The sequence below is a fragment of the Bombus vosnesenskii genome, unplaced genomic scaffold, assembly GCF_011952255.1.
Source record: "Bombus vosnesenskii isolate JDL3184/JDL3185 unplaced genomic scaffold, Bvos_JDL3184-5_v1.1 scf7180000013295, whole genome shotgun sequence".
NCBI classification, from domain to species: Eukaryota; Metazoa; Arthropoda; class Insecta; order Hymenoptera; family Apidae; genus Bombus; species Bombus vosnesenskii.
The window spans coordinates 5,090,651-5,114,946 of NW_022882946.1; the positions used below are offsets into that span (position 1 = coordinate 5,090,651).

The 24,296-nt window shown below is 42.8% G+C and overlaps 1 protein-coding gene across 3 annotated transcripts in view; it reads left to right on the forward strand.

The window, feature by feature from the left end:
* The first annotated feature begins 178 nt into the window (after positions 1–178).
* Positions 179–24,296, forward strand: part of LOC117233116 (ecdysone-induced protein 78C) — a 140,150-nt gene continuing 116,032 nt past the window's right edge. For 2 of the 3 annotated variants that reach the window (XR_004493264.1, XM_033493089.1), the window contains exon 1: positions 20,489–21,246. Coding sequence is in view for 2 of the 3 variants with exons in the window: in XM_033493089.1 (XP_033348980.1) it covers positions 20,964–21,246 (283 nt within the window). In the remaining variant the exon portion in view is untranslated. Of the gene's footprint in view, positions 537–7,887; positions 7,971–20,488; positions 21,247–24,296 lie in introns of those variants that run through there. The other variant, XM_033493090.1, reaches the window with a different exon arrangement.

Consider the following 24,296-nt stretch of genomic DNA (forward strand, 5'->3'; position numbering starts at 1 on the left):
TATTGAAAACTTAGATTATAAACGAACCGTTATATGTGTTTTTTTTTAATTCTTATTATTTTGTTAATTTTATAAAAATTCAAGAATTCTTTGACGGCGCGGCGCCTGCGCAATGATAGTGTTCCTACGCGGCAGGTGTCCGTGGCGCAGGGTTGCAGGCGTCGGATAGTGGTTGTTCACGGTGGGGGTAACATCGTTTGTCAGTTGTTTTCCGTAAGTCCGCGCTCGTGGACGGGCGCATGAAACCAACCCCCAACCCCTTTGTCAAGTTCCCCGACTTTATGGTTTCTGCCCCCGTGAGATCAAACGTTCAGAGACTGGCGGGCCCGACAAAAATTTTCACCTTCCGTACGATATCCCTTCTGATTCCAATCTCGTTGATCTCGTTAACATAATACCCTGTTAATTTCCAACGTTCGCATTGATCCGTCATTGTCGGTATGAATGATGATGGACGTGGAAGAAACCAATACCGCGTCCACTGCAAGTTCCTCACCAAGACCCTCCAGCCCTGCGGCAGATTCGACTTTCATCAGGTAAGGATTCAGAGTTTTATGTTTCTTAAGGTTAGGCTGCACACCATTTGAACGATCGCATACCAATACAGGACTATACATATATAACAACTATTTCAGAGTTGTTCAACAGTTGTTACCGAATACAAAAACTATTTTTACAATTTCTTTAATATGAAATACTGTTTCGTTCGTTGTATAAAGCGTATAATGTATATTACGTTATTTGTTGGTCTATTTGAAATAAACTTCGAGGAAGATATACATATATACATGTACATAGGTTTAAAAATAAGAGTGTTGGTACAACTGAAATAATAAACGATACAAGTAATGAAAAAATAAAAAGTAATATTTCAGTGGAAACTAGGTATCAATTTCGACTAATATTTCTTGTTTATTCTTTAAATTTCTATTTCTAACGTCTATATCGTTTACCATTTCAATTCCTCAATTATATCGGGAAGCGTTCATCATAATGGCGGCAATATCTATTTGAAAGAATCGGATTAATATTTATACTTTGATGAATTTTATTATTATTCAGAACAGACTGTGTGCATTACTTAGTGTATAAGAAGATAACGCTTTGTGCATCATGAAAGATTTTTGCTTCTGAAGTCGTTACGTTTTTCCTATTGTACAGTCGCGTAACGTGACAAAGCGGGCGAAACTTTTTGAATGTGTGCATGATCTTCTAAAGTGCTCCCTTGGGAAAGATGATAGAGTCGTGTTTTGTTATCGTGTTCATGTTTTTGGAACTGAATGCAATTGTACAGGTATCATTTAATAATGCAAACTTTAAGAGCATCACGTCTCGTTCTCAGCATTCAGCCTTGTTTTCTTATCCAGCCGGTTTAAAAATGTAAACGACCAAGACCTGCTGACTGATTTTTTTCTGAATTACCGAATTCGTATTTACGTTCACGATATTCTATATATGAATTTTTACTACTATAAACGAAGAAAACTTCTATGGTTTTCTTGTTTGCAGCATAACTTATTTGACATAGTCTTTATCATTATCCTGCTATATAATAACCTAACCTTCAATTGGTATCATTCTATTAACTTAACCTTCAATTGATATCGTTGGTATCATTCAATTGGTATCAATGTGTTAACTATGCATATCATTACATGATATATGATATACCTACATAGTTAAGTTATTTAATTAGAATACCTTATCTTAATTCGAATTTTCCATTTTACGCGATAAAATCCATGTACGACATTTATCGCGTAAGATACAGAATTTGAATTCGAATTGAGGTTATTAAAATTAAGTAACCCTATAACGAAATCTAACGCTAACTGTACTGTTGTGGTCATTTATAACTAACTGACAGTGAGAATTCAATTTGATCGTAGGATAGTTTATAATTGTGATGACTTTATAGCGTGTCATTTTAGCTATCTTCTCGTTGCGTCATGAAATTATTTTTTTATTATAAACTCTAAACTTCGTTGTTGAGAAACGATATTCATTTTACGAACTTAAAATTTAATCAATACTTGTATATTTGACATTTGAATAAAAATTTACATATTTGAATTTATTTATAACCGATATTTCCTTATTTAGAGAATATATATGTACAGTTAGTCTATATGTTATATAGTATATACGTTATATAGTATATTAATTTCATATATTATAAAATTTAATTATTTATAAAATTTATTTATAAAATATGTTTTCCAATATTTCGAATCAACGTAGTTCAATTTAACGAGCTTCTCTTTCGTTGTTTTCTTTCCATCGTGAAATTAATTGCCGTTCATTTATTCATAAAATTAATCGTTGTTATTACGCGTTTGCAAAATAACCAGTTTTGACGAGATGCGAGTTATAGGAGAAAAGCTTCGCGGAAATGAACGTTCCATTTAATTTTAAATACGTTTTTTGCAGCGGCTGGCAAGTCGATTTCCTCGTCTTTTAGTCATTGTTTTTAAAAACGCAAATGTCGGGGAAGGTCTCTGCAAGCGTTAAACCTTGTTCGTGGTTTACAGTGCGTGAATAAAGAAATTTAATTGAATACATTGTGTCCCTCGGAACGAAAGAGAGATCGGGCAAGCGAGTTTCGAAATAAAAATTACGCGTTCCTTATCGTTCCAACGTTTCTGTGGCACAACCGGGGGAAACGGAAGTCGAAACGTTCGTTACAATGTGTTAATACTTCTTCGCGACTGGATCAATGAGCGCATGAACGTTGTTCATTATTTTTTCACGCGCAATATCCACGTTCTGCGTGTTCATTACTTAGTTGTCATTATTCGCCATTTCTCTTTATAATAATAACCGTGTCATATGAACGGGCAGGAAAAATGTTTCATTAAAGCTAGTACTCAATTTCTGTTATTTTTTCGTTATTTTTATACACTATCGAGCTTGGTCTGCTCAATATATACCACCCAAAAGTTGATGTTCAGTGTTATATTATACGTATAACGTAGGATCATTGCTACAAGCATTAGCTTATTAGCAATTATTTAACATTATATATGCATCATTCGAAAATCCAGAATCAATATATTAGTGTTAGTTGTATTATTTAGTTTAGTTAGTATTATTTAGTATTATTTAGTTAGTTAGTCATTGGATTACTTAAAAGAAAAAAATAGCAAAATTTTCTTTTCACGCTTTTCCATACTCCATATATTCCTATACGTAATGTATCGAATATTGAAGAAGAAAATATTCTACGAGCATCATGCAAACAACATATACACGCATGAGCTAATTATAAAAGCATAGACTTCCTCGTGTAGCGATATTCATTTCCGGGATATCTTTTCTGAATTACCAACCTGCTTCTGAAGCATTCTTTTATTTTTCGCTATACGAAAACCATTTACATATCTTTTTGTGCCATCTACGCTCGCTCATCATACAATCCTTATTTCAAAATGAAAGTTCTCTCCGACCAAGTCGAGTGTGTTTACGGTGTTGCTAACTTCTTTTTTTCCTTACGCGCATACTTTCGGCACAAATAATTACCGTTAACTATGCATCTAAGCGGAGAACTTACGAGAGATTCTTTATTTTTACACTTTCTCGTTTGCCAAGTGCAGTAACTGTTCATTATGCGCTTTTGTTATGATTTACTCGCTGAAATCATTCATACACGATGCTCTGCTTATTCTCGCGCTCCTTAATTCCACACACACACACACACACACACACAAAAAGGAAAAAAAGAAAAAAGAACAAAACTGTATAGCAAGGTTTTACAATGGATCTTCGGTTAGAAATTTATTTAAAAATTTCTGCTAGTTGGAACAAAATTAAATTTGTAATTTATAAATCCACGCGCGGACAAAACATGATAAATTCGTATTTCTTGATTTTAACTTAGTCATTTCTTGGGTTTAAAGATATTCTAAAAACAGGTGATATATCCACCTAAACTAAATTTTGTAACCGGCTAAGAACATATCTGATACTTAAAGCGTTGAAAGTTCAGCACAGTACGTCCTTTTCAGAGTTCATTCATTTCAGATTACGCACACGATACAGATGGGAACAATACGATAATTTTTTCGCAGCGAAGCAGTTTGGCAATTCAATATGTTGTTAATCAATCCTACGTTACCAAACTTGTACTTCCTTTGTCTTTTTTTTTTTTCAAGAGTCAACCACGTGTTCTCTCATTCTCTTTAAAATTTGCAACAGATCGTTCGTCATAAGATTAAAATACAATTAACTTGTACCAAATTTCGCGAACTTATCGGCTAACTTTAAAAAATTTACATCTTTGGAACTAACAGGTTTCTTTTCGTTTTCAATGATGTCGTATCAAGACTATCCTGTTCGGTTCTGTAAAGTGATATCAAATTGAAAAATCAACAGAAATGTACTGTTACGTTTGCCTCCTGCGATTCCCATACGATTAATAGCGTGTTGGATCTTAAAATTAACTACCGCGCTCATATCCTACGATCTTCGTACAGAATACAGAAAAGATGTCTTAGATAAATTATTTAAAAGAGCTACTGTAGGGCGTGCGAGAAGTAACTCGCAGTATAATCCTTCGATTGAATTCGGTAGTTTTAGAATATTAATAATATTAATAATCGATATTGTTTATCTTTTGTCACGGACAAGGATATTGTTACGAACGACTGTTATAAAAGATCGACGTTCTTCCGGTTTTAATTCGAACTGACGCACCGGAATAAGATGATAACAAAATCAACTTCAAACGTGGTCGGATGGTATTAAAAATCGATTTAGAATGACATTATGGAATGGAGAGCATTAATTCTGCATAATGGAAAATTAAGTACGAAAAGCATAGCTAACCGCCATTACGTATAATGTTGTTTATTCTACTTGTTTCAAAGTAACTTCCAAACAAATACAACGATGCTGTTTTTCCGCTAAATTAGAAATAAGAGCCCTACTCGTTCGCAATGGTAGTTGCTTTTTTTTAGGATGAATTACGCTCTTTGTCGCTTTGATATCCGTATCAGTTACCTATAGAGTCTGATATCTTTGACCAGCAATCAAATGTTTATGAAGATCTCATTACTCTTATTTGCGCGTATATTTAAATTTGGTAACTCGATGATGTTTAAACTTATGAAGATAATATCTGAGCTATTAATTACTTTTTCATTCTTCCTTCTTATGATATTCTCTTGCATACTCGCTTACCACTTGCTAATCGTGAAAATTTAATCGTGTCGTAAATGTTCTATGTTTTATAATTATTATTTCAGTATCGAAAATGGAATCTTGCTTGCAAGTGTAATAAAGCTTTCACGCGGTATCCGTTTTCAATATTTCTACGATGATCGATGTTATGTCCCAATCTTCTTGTTACTTTCCAAGGAGATTCTATTTTTGCCAAAGCTTCTATCGACTTTTCTTTGTCCAAACATTCTACTTCGTCTGTTAAATCCGCTTTAAATACGCTATATAGTTGATAAAACGTCTTAGTACATGCATCGTCTGCTTTCCTTCGCACATTCGTTCCTGTCTTGTTACTCGGTAATTACCTCGTATATTCAACATTCAAAATTATTCGATGAAAGATTCGCAACGTGTATGTTCCAACTTCAAAAGCAACCACGGCAAAGATACCCGATACCTCTACGAATATTTCAATAGTTTATTCTCGAATACTCGATTAATTAATTAAAAATCGCTTAAATAATTTCCAATCCCGATCTTCTATATTTCATATCTTCGATCGCTGGTCGCATTCGCGGTTCGGATCACGCGTGATTGACCACCTTTTAGGTACAGATATTTTCGGCCGACCCACTTCGTTTCACTCGAACTCGGCGAGTAATTATTATCGACGACACTCGGAATAGTGGTGTAGCACCTACACCAATGTAGCGTATGGTTTCTGTCATCATCGTCGCGGCTCAAAGCGGTCGCGGGCTATTGGTCGCCGCTCGATAACACGTACTCTTCGGCTTCCGAAATAGGAGATCTATTCATAGAGGAGAAGCGGCTTCCCCTTTCCAAACGCCTCTCCGGGGGTGTCGATCCATCCTCTTAGATCTATCGGTTATTGATGAACTCGGGATCCTCTTTGAAGGAGCATCAAAGACGTTGGCGGGGAAAATATTTGCGCGAAGAGTTTTCCAACCTGTCGAATCGCGACGAGTCGGTGTCGGTGCCTCGCGGAACATGACAGCTGACCGTATTAGCTTCCGATATAATTTCTTATCGTGTCCGTTTACGTTGTATCGTTGTTGCAATCGCGGGTGACAAAATCCTATCAAACTTTAATACGATCCAGCCATGTAAGCTTTCTGGGTTAACGAAAAATGAAACGTTTAACCGGTTGACAGAGGATTTTATTAATCGTTGCATCTTTGGTTGGTGTAGGATCGATGGAGCTCGTGTTTGTGTGAAATTAGAGAATATAGAGATGTAACAGTCACGCTTGAAAATAGATGGGCGTGAAAAGTTTTCATTTCTCACGCTTTATCTTGTTGTAGCGTGCAATTGGCTTTCTAGCGTTATTTAGCGTTACAATCGAAGCGAAAGCTATTTTCGACACGTATCGTATCGTGAAAGAGTAGCAATTAAATGTAACTGTACGCTAATTAGACGAGCATTCGTACGTTATATATGCACGTTATATTTAGATTTACATCAAGCTCCCTGGGGCTGTCCTTATCATTTCTCAATCGTCATCTTGTGTCTATTTTGCCAACAGTGAAGCGAGGTCAAAATAATTGCGATATATCCTATATAAACAGATATTAAACAGGGTATCATCGGCTAGGAAGGAGCAACGATAATAACCAACGTTCTCTATATTATTCAAACATGTTCAAACATATACTGAAAAATGTAGGATGTACGTATAATTAGTGGATCGTATCCCGTGCCATTTTTATTTTCCAATCTGCTTTTCGTATTTGCATATTTTTTCTTTTCAACGATTGACTCGATGTCAATCTTTATCATAGTAGTAAGGTTCTTTCATTTGGTTAACGTAATAGAATCTTTCGTATTAGCGAGCTTCCAATAGTTTTCTGTATCGGAGATTCACAGCATAAGTATTTTTTCTACTTAAATATGCAAACGTCACGCATTCGTCCACATTTAAGATATAGCGAACTCACGAAACGTATCAATACCCCTAATATCGTCACGCGATGAATCGCATTTTCATTTTCTACAAGAAAACAATTTTGAAATTCTGACACGCTATCAACCAATCCCAACATTGTCTTCTTACTTGGTTTTAGAACTAAGCACGTATTTTCGTTGATCTCTTGAACATTTTCAAGTTGAACATTTCATCGTTGTAACGTTAATTTTACAATGCCGTACGATATTCTATAAACATTACTGGTTTTTTCTTTACAAAACTTCATCTAGATTTACGTTCAATCATTCCTATTTCAATTATCTCGTAATTAGAATACCTTACCTTTAGTTACGAACAGACTTCGTGGTTCTTTAAAAATCGCTTACAATTACGCGATATTTCTCTTACAACGACTATCGTTCCGATCCGTGCAATTGGCCCCTGTGGACCCATCCATCTTCGATTTTTTCCCCTGCTGGTCCATTTTCATTTCGGCTGGCTTAAGGGAAACGCACGTTCGCCGCGCAAATTGAACTAAAAACTAGGTCAATCCTGATTGCTCGGATGGAGTCAGGGCCATAGTCAAAGAACCACCCCTCTGCGCGCAAACACAATCTCGTGTGTACGATAAGGAAGAAGCGAATTCGCGAACAGAACGACCCGGAGAGGAACCTAAACGACCCTGTTCCTAGCACTTTCTTTCTCTGTTTCGCGTCGATCTTGGACTACTTTCGGCCGATTTCATCCCTTCTATCCGTTCTCTACACCCTGTTCGATTGAATACATAATAGATGTTTCCATTTCAGCGTGAAGAGGGAGCCGAGCACGGAAGAGCCCAGCAGCCCTCTCGAGGCAACGAGTCCTGCTTCCATCCTGCGCAACAACAACGGTGAGTCTTTATTATAAATGATCTTGAGGCCTCGCTGGTCCAATTTAAGCCACCGGTTATTTCTCCGTGAGCACGCGAAGCTGGCCTCGCTAAATGAACGCCGACTTGCGGCGAACTTATTGTGACCGGTGAAAAGGGGAAGCTTCGTCTTTTGTTAGCATTTTTTAAAGTGAGTTTGTTTAGAGAGAGAGAGGAGGAAATTATTTAAAACGCGTTTATCGCGTTATTGCTCGTGGTCTTGATGAAACGGGATGCTTTTTAGCTTAAGGCCAGAAATAAGAAACTTTGGAAGTTTGCCTTATAAGTCAGTGAGCACGTATACGAGAAAGAAAGATATTTCAGCTTCTCAGAGGACAAATCGATCAATTCCACTTTTTGCTTGAATTTCTTAGTTTCATCGAGCGGCTAATCTTTGGCTCTCAAAAAGCAGACCACTTGTTTCTACGAGTTCGTTTATTGCAGAAGGATGTAACGAGTGATGGTGTATTCTGAGATGAATTCAAAAAACAGTATTCGCAATATCATCGGTTTTCCGTACTTTTCGATGTACGAAGTTGACGAGTGCAGATCGCGGCTGAGGTAATTTTGGCATAATTTCCATTCTTAGAACGAGTTACCTTGATCAAAATTTCTATCGGAACACGCGGCACATTTCTGCTTGGAATTCTTCCGATATTATATCAGCTTTTGGAACTCGCGAGCTAATTAACGACATTCGTATAACGTCTAGTTGCTCCATAAGACGCTTGTAGAACAGGATTCCTCGATCGAAGTTAATTCAGCCGCGTCGAGAACAAAAATCGCATGCTCGGTTTCGTTTTGCCTGGAACGCGAGGAATCGGCACTGGTTTTAGCTTCTGATAAACTTGTCGCCTGCCACGGACCAACGTATACGAGATCGAACGAGGAAGAACGGCGGTAACAGGGAATTAGTCGATCGTTGGCGAGTTAATCGACGAGACGATCGATAAAACGCGATCCTCCGTAGTGGCAGCCCGTCAGCTAATAACGCTCGCCAATTGCAAAGTGCAATTTTGATTTATCGTTCGGCCTACTCGAAACCGGGGCTCGTGATAGGACAACGACGAATTAATAACCGGCCGCGTATTTGAGCGGACCGGGCTAACAAGTGTACTCAAAGCTCGTTCATCCGTGCTTGACACGTACGTGTCTGATACGAGCTGGTCGACCCACGACCCAGTTTTATCGTCGAAGGCAGTTTGGTCCTCGGCCGACAGTTTTAAAGCCGATGTTAATCTAAATCCAATCGCAGCCTCTGTCCTTCCATATACCCGCGATAATCTTTGTCGCGGCGTTAAGAGGGGTGAAATGGGGGTAAAGAATGAGAACCGCTGACCGAACCGGTGTGGGATGAGATTCCAGCTGTAGCCGGCGTTGGATCGATTCAAAAGCGGCAGCAAAGCGCCCCACCCTATTATGTGTTTTCTTCAACCTCCCCATTCCTCTCTCTTACCTCCTCCACCTACCTCTTCTGCCATCCTAGCTACGCTACTTCTCGCGTTAAACCCCCAAACTCTATCCCGCGCTCACCGTTTCAACTCCCTCGTACCGACACGTAGCCTTCCTCCGGAGCTTTCTTCCCACTCCTTGCATTCACCTGCACCTCGCCACCCCTTTCTTTATCCTTCCTTTTATGCCGGAACGGTTTACGCCGAGCCGGAAGATGCCGGCGACCGGAAGTTCCGCTCTCGCCGTTTCGCCCCGCGATAATTGAATCGCCGCATTTTTTTTTTCTTCTCTCGCAGGACTGCCTTTTGCCACGCCAGCTTCAGCAAACTATCCTCTCTACAGATTTCCACTTGACAATGAAACATCGTTCGTTCGAGGAATCGTCCTTGGCGAACGGAAATGCAGGCCGAAAATTTACGATTGCGATTATGGGAATTTTAATCCGATGTCCTTATTTGCAGTAAAGGGGATATTGCGTGTATGTATATGTAAATAATGAAGGTATGATAGGAAGGTATGATAGGAAGGTATGATAAATGCAATTTTCTTCGCTTTGATGGTACTTGACGGTTAAAGGAGCGTACTTTAATGTAACATGGTTAAAAAGATAGTCAACCTGTTCGATTGAAAGGCGTAAGGCTTTTAGCGGTAGATGACAGGTGCACTTTTGTGCAAAGAAATTTCGTGGAAGAAATGAACGAGTTAAGATTAAGATACCTAATATTTTCGAAACCGGTATCTTCGATGTAAATATTTCTCAAGAGAGCTGCATCGAAATTTAACGAAGAGACAGTTTTGGAGATGCACGAACGATTGACGAGGTATTGGATTTTTAAATTGTCTTCAATGTTCCATGAGTTGAACTACTTTTCTCAAATTTATCGCAGAATTTTTACCATTATTCGTGTTTCGTTCACCTTCTTGCGACGAACGAGCTCGTGAAATTAAATCGTGAAAATGAAAATTGTGCGTTAACGGTATATTTGCGCGATGAAATTAAGGAATCGATACAAGATAGAGTAGGATCAATTTGATTTCTAAGAGGATCAAACGAACGTGTGTTGTCATACCTTATCTTTGCGATCCTCGAGTGTTTAGAGAGTTATTTTGGAATCTAAGTGTTCGTGTCTGGATAACCTGGGATTCTATATTGAGAAAAGCGGCCATCGAATTTCGTTTACGTTTTTGCGATCGTTCGGCAATAGTTATCCCACCTCTAGTCGTTGCGAGAGATTTGCGGTGAATTTATTTTCGGTTCGCGCACACAGTACGACAGGGTAATTGAATATGAATAAAATAGATTTAGCGAGCTAGCCGGATGTGCCGTTGCATTACCGTGCCTTCGGTGGTCGTCGTGAGAATGCAGGCACCGTATCCGGGAAATAAATGTTGTGCCCGGGTAAAAACAGTCGAAGTATAAAAAGCGTCGCGTTTTTCAGTCGCGAGCTCTTTCTCTTTTCCGAAGATAGCCGTTTGCCAAAATGAAACGAACGAACTTTTGTAGAGATCTGGTATCGACTGGTTGTGTTTTCAAATTTATTTATGCATTCGCTTCGTCAATGTAAGCCGCATCGAAGTTACGAACAAAACTTTCGTCACACGCTTCGACCTTTGGAAAACGTGTTTCCAAAATATATCGATGCTATACTAACTATAGCTACTATACTAACTATACTTATCCTCGATCTATGTATGCTACTGATAAGTACGGAAATAATCCGTGCCGTTCGATCTTTCACACCTGACTGATCTAATTTATCGTACGCCGGTAAATATCGCGCAATAATTGTTTCTATCTCTTTCAGCAAAAATATGCTCTTTAGCTTCGCGTAGACACCTGTACTATGCCTTATACTCTGACGTTTGTCGTGGCTGATAAAAAGCATTCATATACTCCGCATCCACTTACGTTCGTTTAATCCGATACCGTTTACGCGAAGATGGCCTTCCGTATGAACCGTATCCGTAAAAATACTTATCGAGATTCCTCTATATAAAGCTGACGAGGAATGTTTCAGGCAGTTCGATTGCTCGATCCCTTGCAATGCAATAGTTCGATCGCGAGTAGCAGCAGCTCGCGTAATGTAACGTAAGTACAGCCCGAACCGATCTGTATATATACACGCGCGGATGTAACCGGTTTCCCAGGTTCATTACACCGAGTTGCGCATCTCCTTTCCCGACAAGTGTGCGGCCGTGTGGTCACCGGCAGTCGACAGACTTACTTACACGGGGACTTCATCCCTTTTTCGTAAATGTTGTCGGTCGTCGTTCAACCGGCGGCCATTTTCTTGGATGCAGGATCGCGGGTTCGATCAGGAAACGCACGATGATCGTCGCGTAGCCAGGCAATGAGAAGATAAGTCATCGAACCGATCATCGCCTAACTCGATCGTTCGCATCGATATGCCAGCGTTTCCACGTTGGGCAAACACGATAACATCGATCTAATGGCCGTATCGTAGATCGATCGATCTCTAAAGTCAATCGGTTGCAAAACGCGGACGCAACGAGCGACAAGGAGACGCGTATGCGAAAACTTTTGCCTCGTATCGCGAGTAAACGCGCATCTCTCTCATAGTCTTACGATTTGACCGATGATAATAGAGTTCGCGGTGTCGAGGGTGCGCTGCTGTCTTCGATCTATTATTTCACGCCTCTATCTATTCCGGTTGTTGTTCCGCGGAACGTCGTCGACGTAAATCGCATCCTGGCGCAAAATGCGTCTCTAGGCGACTTAAAGAGCCGCACTGGCGGCAGTTGCCACGTTAACCACGAAACGAACGTAACTCGACGAGCCGCGCGTTAATTCGCTTAATCGTAACGTCGGCGTGATTACTTTCGACGCACGGTGCCATCGGTTCGCCTAACGAGAATGCATAACGCGGTAGGTGCGCGGCACCGCGTATCGGAGGGGTGGTCGCTGTGCGGCACGATTAAAATCAAATCGGGATACCAGGAAACGTTGTCGCGGTTCCTCTCGAGCTGCAGAGTGCACTTGCCTAATTGAATCGTCAGAATTCGGGAGCGCAACAGCTTACGCTCGTTCGCGCCGCACACCGCCCCACTCCGCTTCCCTCGCTCGTTCTCGCCCACCCTTCTCCCCCATCCTTCTTCGCCGAAATTCTTGCAACCCCGTTTGCCGAACCGCCGCGTTCTCCGTCTTCTCTCAACGGACGATCGAGAATCTCCCTCCGAGGCTGGCGCATCGCGAAATCTTTCCCAGTCTCCTTCTCCTTATCTCGCGTTTCACCCTCACCCCCCTCGCCCGTTCCGTAGCTGTCTGCTCCACCGCGTCCATGTTCCGTCCATCCTCGTCGGTTTCACGCGACTCGCGTACTTAGACGAGCCGCATAAAGTGCCGGTACAAATTCTGTTTTAGCAGCGGGTCGAACACGGCCGACCGTTCGGCTCTCCCGGCACTTCTCGGTCAATGAACCGCGGGTTGCTGGCGAACCCAGTTGGTCCACTCGCATCCCCCACCCAGCTTCTACGGATTACCCTCTCCCCTCTCGTCGTCAAGCGTGCCTCGATCCACGCTACCCCCACCGGTACGATCCGAACGACAGGGCTCACCTCCAACTTCGCCTTCTCCTCTCCCCTCTTCTGGTGCACCTAACCTCCTCGAACCCCCCTCGATACCACAGCCCCTACCACCATTTCCAGAACTCACCTCCGACCCAGTCGCTTAATTCTCCTTTCTCCGTCCTTTTCTTCCCTTCTCTTTCTCTTTCTCATTCGTAGTCATTCTTTCTCCCTTTTCCCTGTACGCGAGTCTCTTTCCCTCGTTAGTTGGTTATCTGCCCCTCTCCTTCTCGCCCTGCTACTGCTCCCTCTGCCCCGTCGCCACCCCCTGTTGCATTACCATCGTTACCACCTCTTCCTTCGCTTTGTACCACCACCTTCACCATCACCTCCTCCTCCACCCTTTTACTCGTCATCGCTCCTCCACCCCCCTCCCCTTGCCTCGCTAGCTCGCTGGCTCGCTCGCTTGCTCGCTCGCGCTCTCCCCTCCCCACCATAGCGAGCCGCGGAACCCCGCGTAATGGCAGAGCGTGGGGCTACGAGTCGGGCGAGTCGCGCAATGCCGTAACACGTACGACGGAACGCTGGTTTTACTTACCTCACAGGTAAGACTCTCTCTCGCGCGATAGAGCGAGAAAGGGCGTCGTACAGCGTAGCTTCGCGACAAAGATGGGAAACGCTGGTCGTGTACGACCGAGCGAGAAAGATAGACGCGTTGGAAGGAAAATAGAGGAGCGTCAGGTCGGTCAGATCGGGAGAGAGAGAGAGAGGTGGAAAGCGTGGAAGGTAAGCGAGCGAGAAGGAGAGAGAGTCGGTTCGCGGAGACGAAGACAGAGCACGGGGAAACATACAGAGAGAACTCGCTCTCGGCACTCGCACGAGAGCGAGCGAGTCGGCTCCGTATACACCACCGCGACTCGTGACAAACGCACGTGATCGTAACAGGGCAGCTCGCGGCTATTTGCCCGGTTCCATCCCCTTTTTCGATCGCCGCGTTCTCCATCCCCCGCCACGGTACCTTCCGTTTCGCGAATATCGGCACAGATTTTCCGATATTTTTCGCGCGCTGCGTACGTTCCCCGTGGTTGTTGTCGCTCGTACAGTCGCTGACTGGAAGACACTTGCCGATCGTCGTCGATATAGTCGCGACATCGGTACGACGCAACAGGTCGATCGAGTTTCCGAGTAAATCGCGTCGGTGACGACGTTCGACGTCACCATCGTCGAACCGTCGTTCGTCATCGTCGTATTCGTCGTCTTCGTCTTTTTCTCGCGGGTTAACGTCGTTGCTGCCACTGTTGTTGTTGTTCCGCGGTTGCACGCGCACGGACAATGATCCCAGTGAAAGAGGATCATTACGGAGATTGAGTGACGTTCAGTGTGCTGGACCGAGTTGATCCAAGTGGACACGACCGTTCGAGCCCGGTGATCGCGATTTCGACGATCGTCCGATGAATTCTGTGTCCTCTACGAAGGACGCGATTATCTAAATCGTTTTCCGAGGAGGAACCAGGAAAGAGTCTCGATGGAGCAAGAAATCGTTGGATTTTCCACGAATCGATGCGGATAGAGGAAGTTTCTCCTTGTCTTTCTGCTTTGGCTGACGAAGAAAACACGCGAGTAGACTATTTGCGCGAGGTGTGAACGAGGCTTTAGGCGAAACCAGTCACGGTCCGCGATTTCTGGCGTCGCGTCGTGGTACTTCTCCTTACCGCGGTGGCATCGTCCTGTTATCCTGGAAGGACAAGGACGCTTAGAACCTCCTCGCCGTTTAATACCGCGCAGGGAAGCGCGATCGCAGAGGAAAACGCGCGTGCTGGATGCCAGCGTGTATTCTGCATCGTCTCGTGCAGGTAAAACTCGTCGAGCGTGGCTCTCGCGCCTCTTCCCTTTTATTTTCGTACGAATCGCATGCGCCGCGCTCGGATAATTGCCGAGGAAGTTGCAAAAGCCGCATTGTGTTTTCAGTCCCTGTCGGTTGTCTCTCGTCGAGTGAGAAAATTTTCGACGTCGCGCGCAACCCTTTCTTAATCGCTAGAACACAATTAACGATGAAAAGGTACAAAAGAGAAGAGTACAATAAATAGATAATAATCTTTCCTAAAACGATGCAATCGGGAACGAATAATCGACGAGATCGTCGTTATGTCCGAAGAAGAGTTACGCGAGTTTCGTCGGCTCTTACGTGATCGGTTAAATCGTTTCTCTTACTCGGTGATTTCTCCAGGAGCGTTCGAACGATCGATATTATTGTCAACATCGAAGGTTCGCAATATTGTATCGACGATGTATATCGATCGTGTAGAGGGTCTTTTACGGGTGATAAAGTTAACAATAAGATAATGAAATAAAGTTAAAGAAGTATTATATAAATTATATATAACGATAATATTAGTCGTTTGAACGCTTCTAAACGCAAACACCTCCGTTCCGTGGCGAACTTTTTAATCGATATACGACTCTTGCGCAACAGTGTTACGAATCGGACAAAAAGCTCCAGGAAACTCGGCTACCTAAATCCACCTTGGCCAGATTACGTCACGCTTGAATTCCCTTTCTTGATCGCGGCTGTAACTCGACGGGGGTGGGGAGGGGTATTTAAATCGGGGAAAGGAATCTCTCGCATATTTGCATCTTATAAGCTGCTATACAGCCTATAGCCAACTATATAGGCAAACTAGTTATAGCACACTGATATTTATTAAACGACGAAAGGACGGTAAAGATAGCTTCAAAGACGGTTGAAGAGGAAAAACAAAAGTGAGAGAGAATGAGAGAGAGAGAGAGATTTGAAAGAAAAAGAGACTGACGATAAAACTGCGCAAAAGAAAGAGAACAAGGAGGAAAATTGAAAATCAATTTAGTTCGGTTTTTCGCATCGGTAAAGAGCACGTGGTGCTATCGAGATCCAAGAATACGCGTGTGCACGGGGCTATCGCATCGGATCCGATTTTGATAACTCGAGGCAAGGTGAACGCACTGACTTGTGACGCAGATGGAACGCGGAACCGAGGCAGGCGTTGCAGGAGACAAATGACCGTCTGCGAGGCCGCGAAACCGCCATTCGGACCAGCCTTCTCTCTCTTCAAAGCGCGCCTTTACGCGACCGATTTGTCGGACAAGGGCTTTTGCCGTGTGTGCGCCCGCCCTCCTTCCTTCTTAACCGTCTCTCTCTCTCTCTCTCTCTCCCTCTTTGCCCCTACCTCTCCTCTCCCTTCGCCCTTTCACCCCCTTATTTATCCTCCCTATCCCCCCGGCCTCTCCACCTCTGGCAACCCTTTGATGCAAATGCTAATTCGCGATTACCGTTTTTGCTTCGTGCCAAATCGTGATTCACTCGATTTATAAATCATTCGCGACGGATTATACCGCGGGTAATGTATATCCCGCGGCGCGTATGCCTCTCTCGTGCATACACCGCGAGACTTTAAATCATAGCCTGGTGCCCCGTACTCGACCGTGATTTCGTCCTTTGCAAGACGCGCGTCGTTCCACCTCGTGAAAAAGCCGATTCTTCAAGTACGAGGGCAACTAAGCACGAGGCTCGAAGCAGTCGTAATTCCGATTCGCCCTGTCAATGAGATGTTTTTGGGCGTTGATTCGGTTGAGTGGGCACAGACGAGTGGACGACCCTAGTCGAGTGATATGGATTGAGTTTTGCGTTTGAAAGCATCTCGGATAGCATCTTAGGACAATTGAACAGTCTTTCTTCTCTACTTATTTCTAGAGAAAGTTACAACGAAAGAATTCGGTCGTAGGGAAGGAATCGAGTATTAAATTATTCGAGGCTCGAGGTACTTACGCGTTAATCCTTTTAAAGTCGGATGCTTTTGGATCGTGAAGACATTTTTTCCTTCGAATTACGAACAGTAGAAACACGTTTGCTTGATGTTTCTATAAGATAAGAGGATATAACGCGTTAAAATTAGGACCAGTGAAAATACATTTATCGTCGAGTTAGTAACTCGTTGCGGTACAATATCCTGGATATACGAAATAGAGCAGGAAAGAGTTAAATGGAATACAAATGCAACGATACATCGATCGTACGACCAGCTTCGATCAGAAATTTCAGACACCTGGCCTGTTCTTTAACTCGGAAGAAGCATCTGACTCGTTATCTTATTTCCAAATATTTTTCACGCAATAATCTGATAATCACGCAATTATTTCTGCACGGATGAACGCAACTTTAACGCGATAGAAGCATTATGTCCGTGCAAACTAAAAATACATTTCTATGCATAGATTTTCAACGTTTCGTTTCTACATTTCCAACCAAGTTGTGCAAACCGATCTTACATGTAGCAAGAGCAAATACGCGTAAAATATCATTGCACTTCGACTAAGATTAACAGTCTCTTGATTTATTATTTAATAATTGCAAGCAGAAAGCGGCTGCGATTGAGCGATATACCGGTTGATATGTTAATTCAGCGATCGTTTGAAAATTCGTCTCCGATTAAAAACCGGTGAAACTAGAGAGCGGGTTAATCGTCTGGCTTGGATTTTTTACCGAATCCTATTCCCGCCACGGATGTAACATCTGTTCTAATCCACCATCTACCTGTGTACGTACATACTTTCTTCGTTCGTGTTTATTAAAATCTTTCGACGAGGACTTTACGCGCGAATCGTTACGAAAATATTTGAGACTCACGAGCTGGCGTAACGAGCCACGGTTAAAGAGAAAAAGGGCGAAAGAGTGAGAAGGAACGAAGAAGCGAAGAGACGTGAGAGCGAGAGAGAGGTAGCGCGGAAAGGTGAAGGGGAGGAAAGAGGAAGCGAGAGAGCAGGTAGAGAATCGCGAGGAGGAACGCACAGGTGAGAACGAGAGGACAAAGAAAACGAACTGGGAGGGGGTGAGGTGGTTGGGAAGGGGCTTGCGACCAAGAGGAAGGAGGGACGAGCCAGGAGGAAGTCAACGTCCGAAGATTACGGCAATGACATTCGCTTTTTCTCACTCTCCTCCTCGTGTTCCTCTCTGGACTCGCTGTCTTTTTTCCTTTCGCGATCTTTTCCTCCTTTCGAATCCACCGATCTTCTCTTCTCTCGTCGTTCACCTTTCTTTCTCCTCTTCTCTCTCTCTCTCTCTCACTCTCTTTTCTCCCTCTATCTTTCGCTGTTACAGCTGGCGAGAAACGTTTTGGAAAAGAATAAAAACGCTAATATATTCGGCTATCGACCATGGTCGGGTCAAACTTTACCGATCGATCAATAATCGAAAGATTATTCCGAGAGAAGCGCGACTTGCTCTTAGTTTCGTTGATTCCACTTGCAACACGATTATCGATACCGTTCGATGAGCTTTGATCTCGTGGCGGAAGCATTCCTCCGCGTGTTCGTACGTAGCGACGACTCGTTTGTCCGCGAAAACCTTAGGAGATCGGGGAAATCGAGCAAGGTAAAACGAGATCGATCGCGCATGCTCGAACTTCCAGTTTATTTATACGTCTGGCCAGAGAGACGAATAACAGTTTCTTCTTTTGTTGATCGCGCTCGAAGTCGTGGTTTTCCCTTGGTTTCTGATTTTCGTTTCGTTTTGATTTGTCTTTTCAGCGATGGATCACGTGAAAAGCCAGGGGACCACAGACCCACTGAAAATCGGTGGAAAAGGCCGTGCTTGCGTTACCCGAAAAAAGTTTTCCCCCTAGATCGTTCCATTGTGCAACGTGGCAAATAAAGTGAAACTCAGAGAGAAACGAACAAAATATAAAGAAGGAAGAGAAAATACGCGGAGAGGAAGGAAGAAAAGGACGGAGAAAAAAATATATATACATATATAAACATAAGCGTAACACAAAGATAGAAAAAAAGTCAGGGAGAGAGAGAGAGAGAGAGAGAGAGAAGCAGAAGAGCGGAAAAGGAAAGCGAAAGCAGCGAATGATCTCTCGATCTCAACCAAAAAGGAAAGATAATGGGTTGAACCCTCGCATCGTTTTTATTTCGAAGCGGAAACCCGGGGAGAGAGAAAGAGAGAGAGAGAGGGAGAGAGCTAGAAGGGAAAATAACGATGTCGATGAGAACATGCCCTCGCACGAAGACGATACCGAGCGTCTTTTCAAACAATGCTGAACCCTGTCGAAGATCGCGATCCCACGGATTTTCGCAGCCCTCGGGCAACCAGATAGCTAACGAGAAAGGTCTTCTCTTCCTGTTGTGACACGGTGCCAGTGAAGTGCGGATTTTTTTCCCCGTTTGTTCGTGCAACCGCTGCCAGGTGCTTCGTAGTTGTTTGCTTTCGCGTTGACACGGGAAAAAGGATCGTTAAAAAAAGAAAAGGAAAGAAAGAAAAAAAAAAACAAAGGAAAAGAAATTGAATCTTGCGCGATCAACAACCTTCTATGAATCCAAACACACACATTTCGTGATCCACAGTTCTTCGACTTCGTTCATTTAACATTTTCATCTCGAACGAACCACGTCTTTCATTTTTCTCATATTTTCTTTCAGTCTCGCGTTTGTTCCGGTTTTAACCAGCCGCGAGTACCATCATCGATCGTCTGCTCGAGTAAAGAGTAAAGAGCAGAGAGTAGCCTGTTGCTCGGCTAGTGGCAAACAACGCGCTGGGATAGACGCAAAGAAGATACATGTACGTTGTATATAATAAATCCATTAAAGTTTCTCCTGGAGCATATCAAGACGTAAAGTCGTTGAATCGGTGAAATTCGTGACGAGTCGGATTGAACTCGCCGATAAGGATCGGGAGAAAATAGAAACGTGTCACGGCGAGCGTAATAAAGCATCCGCGCGTAATCGTATCAGATTGAATAATAGGCTGCTCAAGGCTACCGAAAAGCATTGCCCCCGGCCGCCAGTGTCTGGAGAATAACGAGAATCGTATGAACGGGAGCAACGCATAATGTGTTCGAAGGCGCTTTGAAGGAGAGAGATTAACAGATAAAACGCGCTCTCTGGCCAAGCCGTGGACGTGCCAAAATTGTTCGTCAGTTGCCTGCGGACAGCTTCATTGAGAATCTGCCTGAGGAGTAACGGCCAGTGACCTCGGTTCAACCGCTCTCGAGAGCTCCGTTCGAGAGGAATGCTTTCTCGAAACCGTAGCATCGCGAAACCTGACGATCTTCTTGCGAAAACGTCGTCCTTTTCGCCCTCTTCGTCTTTTTCGTCGTCTTCTTCGTCTTCCTCGTCATCTCCGTGCCTGTCGTCGACGTTCCACCGTTGGTGAATCGGTCCGCGAGAAAACGAGATGTGCTCGACGATCGTTCGCGCGTAAAGTTTCCAGGTAGCACGCTGTTTGGAGGAAAGCCGAGCGAGTGGATCGGGAAAAGTTGGACCGACGCTGCATTCGACGAGGATCAAGGAATTCGTAGAAACGCGGAGTGCCTCGTTCAGGTACTTTTCGCTTTTTTCGTTCTTTCTTTTTTTCTTTTTTTTTCTTATTGCGTGTGCTCAAGGGATTGAACGAAAGGATATCACGGGGATAAAGAGCATAGATGTGTGTCGTTTCGCGCACTATTCGTTCCGCTGGTGATACACCAGCGAATATCCGGTGGGCACGCGATTCGCGAACCTCCTAAAGACCGTTTCGTTGCTGTGTTCCGTTTCTTCGTCGTACGACGACTTGGAGTTCTGAACGCAGGATATATGTTTATAAATCAGCAGTGACACCTCCTCCGATTCGTTAAACGAGAAACATCTTCGTACGAGGATCGGTTCGATTCTCGGTTCTTCGTCGATCTTAAGAACGGCGCTCTCGCGTCTAATCCTTGATCGAGAATAATATTTCATAGCGATAGCGTGATACAGTGGTTACGTACTTGAGCGTACGAAGAAGGAAGAGGCAAAGAATAATTACAGAGACATATAGCAAGCATAAAGAAAAAAAGGGTCTCCTATAAATCTCGACATAGAAAAGTGATGAACATCGAGCCGGACGCGAATCGAGTCACGTAGCGAGTCGAGTACGCGAATGGTGACCGCAGTTGGTACCGAGGTGCGCGATCACCGACGTCATTATCACCATTACCTCTTCGTACAATGGACGTTTTCAAAATCGATCAGTCGCTGAGCGCGGGTCTGGGTAGCGCCCCGGCGCCAGACACCCTTACACCGGAAGTGTCGTTCGACGCTGGTAGTGAATTCAATCTGAGCTTCTTCGACGGACCGGAGGAGAACAGCACCCAAGGCTTCAGCGATCCCGGTTCCGTTGGTAGCGCCAGCGCATCGCCTCCGCCTGGAACACCAGCCAGCATCCCTGTAAATCCTCCGAACGCCGCCCTACCGATTGTCCAAGTGCCCCCTGGCATCGTCATTAAGCAAGGTTTGTTTCATTTTCCTTTTTTTTTTTTCTTTTTTTCCCATCTCAATTTTCTGTTTGCTTTTCTGTCGTGTTTTATTTCCTCGGACGTTTCGTAATCTTTTAAATCCATTTCTGTTACCCCTGTCATTCGATTGGTACTAGGTTTTAACACGTTAGCGACTCACGAAGGTATTTAGATATTCAGCGTAGACGATTTTTATGTATATGTCGTACGTGTTGGAGAAAATATTTTGCAATTTCATTGGCACCGATGTACGATAGACGTATTTACTCTAAACTTATATTTAGTAAAAAATTAGTATATACCGTATAAGCAGCGATCTTGAGCGTATAGTAAGCGTTAGAAATGGACGCATTAAATTTTAAGGCTTATCTACTGAACAATTGCTCGTTTTATGATCTCTGTGAAATACGTAGCTATTTAGCCATCGACTATGCTGCAGTTTCTATGTACATTTTTAAATTTCAAATTTCCAAACGTAACCGATGATCGTCGAGCGTTGTTACGTTGTTGATAAAACTGCAAAATATTTCATACAGTACACGCGATATATCCGTAAAAGGTTTCTGCAAATGTTCAGATGTTTCCGTGAACAACCGTATATAGCCGTTTCGTTATTTCGTACGGCGATCGCGATACAATCGGCAAGAAGGTGTGTGATTCTATGTGTTTAAACAAATCGAGAAACATTGTACGAAAAGATTTAATCGTACAATTGTTTTTGACTTATCCTTTTCACGTACAATCACCTCCTAGTCGAAGTACGAACTATAAAAATAGAATGAATTTACGTTACGATATTGTTATCCGGTGATATTTTATGGTATGCCGTTGAAAGGAGAAGCATTGTTTAAAGTTTAAGCGATGATGTTTTGCAAGACGCGTGCCTTTGTTACGGTTTCTCGCACGGTTTAGTAACGCCGCGTGGATATGGGCGTTATGAAAGCGAGCGGAGGAAAAAATTGGCGCGTCGCTCGCGTACCTGGCATTTCATTACGCGATGATGAAAGTTGTAATTGATTGATTCAATTTTACGGTCCATGATCGTACAGGTAAAAAAACTGACCAACTTATACGCTGTTGCTTCAAAGCGATTTAGACGTTACTTTTTTACAGGCTATTTCAGTGTATTGTTGTTCAGCAGATGATTTATATCGCTCTATATCCATAGAAGATCGCTAATGTCCGTATCGTATTTATGTGTTCATTTCCATTGAATTTATGACACATGCGTCTGAAATTACTTGAAACGTCTTGAAATATTTTACTTGGTTGGTCTCGACCGCGATCTCTCAATCTTAAACGAGGATCTGGAGAATATTTAAGGACACGCGAGGGAAATTGGTTTTATCTATCTTGAATTCCTACTCATTGTCGATAATATGTAAGTCTCACAGATCAAACACTTATCTCATTGACGATTAAAGTTGGATCCAAAGTCTTGTAATTTAAACATTTGGCCCAGTAGCAAAGAGAACACGCCAGGATAGAAGCGTTCGTTCGAAACTCTCCCAAACGAAGAAGCCTCGAGACCGACATTGATATCTCTTGGCCCACGCGAAACTTTCAATTGTTTTAATAATACCGTTGCTTATTTTACAATTCTGATTCGCCATGTTTATCTGTCGCTTCCATCGTTCCCTCTTCTTAGATGGTTCTGTAAAGGTTACGATACAAATTGGAAAGGTCGTCGAGTGGTTTGCAATACTTGCGATTCGTTTCGAGGCGAGCACAATGCTATCAGGCTACAATATAAATCCACGAAGCTCTGGTTGGCTACCACCGTCCTACCGATTTCTCTTTCAATTGAGTTTTCTTCGAGCGTTCCCATTGTCTGAAGGAAATATCGGATCGAAAACTGGTTTCGTACGATCCTCCTTGTGAATCCAGCCCAGCCCCCGTCTCTCCTTTTCTCTTTCTCTCTTTGCCGCTCTCTATTTGCAAAGAGAACGGGGGCTGACATTTCACTCGCGAATCAACAGTGCACGGTAGAGAGATACACGTTTTCTTCTTACAATTAGGGTCTCGTGTAATGCAGATTCGTTGCCCTTTTGCCGCGAACATCTTCGCTTGGGAAAATGCGAAAATCGTACCGATCAGCGTCGTCGTGGCGAAAGGGGCAGAAGAGAAAGCTGGGCCGACTGGTTGATTGTATCTAACATTTTTTAGGAAAAAATTTATTAGAATCAGAGAAAGACGATTGTTGTTTTCTTAGAGTTATTTTATTTTAGATATAATCGTAAATATCGAACGAGGTGGATAATATTTGGAAATATTTGTACTTCGAAACGCGCGTATCTCGTTGGTTTGATAGAAGATCGTCGATTTTAAAGTGTCTGTAAAAATTGGCTTTATAACCGAGCTAAGCATTTACTAGGACAAAAGCGTTGTAATTACCTAATAAACTTATATTTAGAACGAATAGATTGAAAGCGGAGAGAACTTGTTACAAAAGCGATATAAAATATTCCGAGGAAATAATACGTTTGTCTGGTCGTTTGCAAACGATTCAAATTTCTTGCGCGTCATCCGACATATAACCGACCGAGGACAAGCTGCGTAAAGTTTCAAACAACCTGAGACGTGACACTTTGAAGGAATAATACGAGTTACATGCATCTACCCTTATGTGACAATCAAAAGTTGAGACATCGCGACAACAAGATCAGCATTAGAACAATTTAGGGATATGCATTATCGAGTGAAACACTATATACGTTCAAATGTTAATTACGCTAATGTTTAGCTAATACTGGACCGTGGTTTGATTTTTATAATGCGATCAATTTTTAGATATATTTCTCGTGCACCGTAAGTACTCCAATCATCCAACCCCATTGTGTTTATGCAAGTGGAAACTTTTATAAACACAGCTAGAGAAACGAAATCCAAGCACAGTTTCCAATATTAACGAGATTAAAATACTTCAAATGTTTTACGTACGTCTGTATGTTATACTTATCTTTTAATCCTTCATAAATCCATAGAAACCCGCAGTCTAACGATAATGTTATGAACTTTGCTATTCGCGTCCCAAAATATCGAAAAC